General features: G+C 42.2%; 1 protein-coding gene across 1 annotated transcript; it reads left to right on the forward strand.

Moving 5' to 3' along the window:
* Positions 1-1,434: 1,434 nt before the first annotated feature.
* LOC122062444 (uncharacterized mitochondrial protein AtMg00810-like) lies at positions 1,435-1,963 on the forward strand (the record flags this gene model as incomplete). Its single annotated transcript, XM_042626088.1, has 1 exon — positions 1,435-1,963. A coding segment is annotated over exon 1 (529 nt), but the record flags the coding sequence as incomplete, so codon positions are not given.
* Positions 1,964-2,396: the final 433 nt, after the last annotated feature.

The raw sequence follows: 2,396 nt of genomic DNA on the forward strand, positions 1-2,396 counted from the left end.
CCAGTTTGATGGCACCGTATAAGTCCTTCGTAGTGACAATGTCATTGAGTTTATAGATGGGGCATTTCAGGAATACCTTAATTCTCAAGGAATTCTCTCCCAAACTTCTTGTGTTCGGACCCCTAAATTAAATGGGATTCTAGAGCGCAAGAATTGTCGTCTCCTTGACATTGCTCGGGCTCTAATGTTTGCTACAGGGATTTCTAAATATCTCTGGGGCGATGCTGTTCTTACTGCTGCCGACCTTATTAACCGGGTGCTCTCTAGTGTACTGAATTATAAGCCCCTTATTTCTTTTCTACCTGATCCTACAATTGTTTCTAGTCTTCCTCCTTGGGCATTTGGGTGTGTTTGTTTTGCCCATAATTCCTCTCCTTCAAGGTCCAAGCTTGATCCTTGGGCTTTAAAGTGTTATCCTTCCTACTCGCTGCTTGTATGTCACCATGGATGTCACTTTTCATGAGTCTGAGGTGTATTTCATGTCACCTCCTCAAGGGGAGAGTCTTGAGGAAGAGCTCCTTTTATTATTGATACGTCTCCTATTCAGGGTATGCCTCCCGCTCAGGGGGAGCCACCATATCAGCCCCTAGATCATCCTGTAAGAGATATGATCACTTATACTTTAAGGTCTAAGGAGCAAGACACCACTAGTACTAACACTGATCGCTTAGTCAGTGTTACCCTACTTCCCATACCCTTCTGAAGCACCTCCATCGGATCCTCCAGTATCAGGTAACACTTCTCCCATACTTGATATTATACATGTTACTTCTTTAGAGCCTCCCATACTTGATATTATATATTTTGCTCCTACAATGGACGATCTCCCTATCTTTATTAGAAAGGGGGTTCGTTCTTGTACACCCCATCTCCAATTTTGTTTTCTATGCTTCTTTATCTCCCTCCTATAGGGCCTTTGTTTCTTTGTTGTCTTTTGTGTCTGCTCCACAGGGTTGGAAGGAAGCAATAAATGATCCGAAGTGGAAAGCTACAATAGTGGAGGAAATGCTGACATTGAATAAAAATGGTACTTGGGAACTTGTTTTTCTTCAAGGAAAGAAATTAGTTGGGTGCAAGTGTGTGTTAATGGTCAAGCAGAAGGCTGATGGGACAGTTGAGTGGTAAAAAACACGCTTGGTGGCTAAGGGCTTTACCTAAACCTATGAGATTGATTACTAGGAAACCTTTGCCCCAGTTGCAAAAATGAACTCTATTAGGGCATTACTATCTGTTGCTGCAAATCTGGGATGGAATCTTCAACAACTGGATGTCAAGAATGCGCTCTTGAATGGAGATCTTGAAGAGGAAATTTATATGGATGTTCCTCCTGGCTTTGCCACTCCTTCCAGTGTCAGACGTGTCTACAAGTTGAAGAAGTCGTTGCACGGCCTCAAGCAGTCTCCTAAGGCATGATTTAGCCAGTTCATGAAAGTTATGATAAGCTTTGGACATAGACAGAGTCAAGCTGATAACACCTTGTTCGCAAAGACGAAAGGTAACCAGGTCACTGCTCTGATTTTCTACATTGACGATATTGTGATTACTGGTAACAATGATGAGGAGGTCTTCAACCTTAAGGCCTTACTAGCAGCAGAATTTAAGACTAAGGACCTAGGACCCCTTCGGTATTTCCTTGGGATCGAAGTGGCTAGATCTAACAATGATATCTTCATTTCCCTAAGGAAGTATGTTTTGGATCTCCTTAGTGAAACATGTATGCTTGGGTGCAAGCCTACATATGCCCCTATGGAGGTCAATTATCAATTAAGAAGTGCAATAGGTGACTCTGTTGATAAAGAACAGTACCAGAGACTTGTTGGCCGTTTGATCTACCTATCCCACACCAGACCTGATATTGCTTGTGTTGTGGGTATAGTAAGCTGTTTTCTTCATGATCCCAGGACACCTCACCTTGACGTTGTGTACCAGATCCTACGGTACTTGAAATTTGCTCCTGGAAAGGGTATTTTGTATTTTAATTAGGGGCACTTAAAAGATTGAGAACTTTACTGAGGTTGACAAGGCTGGATCTATTAATGATCGGGATCTACCTCTAGGTATTGTACTTTCCTTGGAGGGAACCTTGTTACTTGGTGTAGCAAGAAACAATCTGTGGTATCTCGGTCTAGTGCTAAAGCTGAGTATCGCACAATGTCCCCAGGGATTTGTGAACTGGTTTAGCTTAAGAGCCTACTGAGTGATCTCTGAGTTAATGTTGAAGGTCCTATGTGTCTGTATTATGATAACTAGGCAGCCATCAGCATCGCTCGCAACCTTGTTCAACATAATAGGACCAAGCATATTGGATTGATAGACGCTTCATCAAAGAGAAGCTTGATCAAGGAATTGTTTGCATTCCCTTTGTTAGTACTGTAAATTAGTTAGCTGATGTGTTT

Source organism: Macadamia integrifolia, unplaced genomic scaffold, assembly GCF_013358625.1.
Source record: "Macadamia integrifolia cultivar HAES 741 unplaced genomic scaffold, SCU_Mint_v3 scaffold1042, whole genome shotgun sequence".
NCBI classification, from domain to species: Eukaryota; Viridiplantae; Streptophyta; class Magnoliopsida; order Proteales; family Proteaceae; genus Macadamia; species Macadamia integrifolia.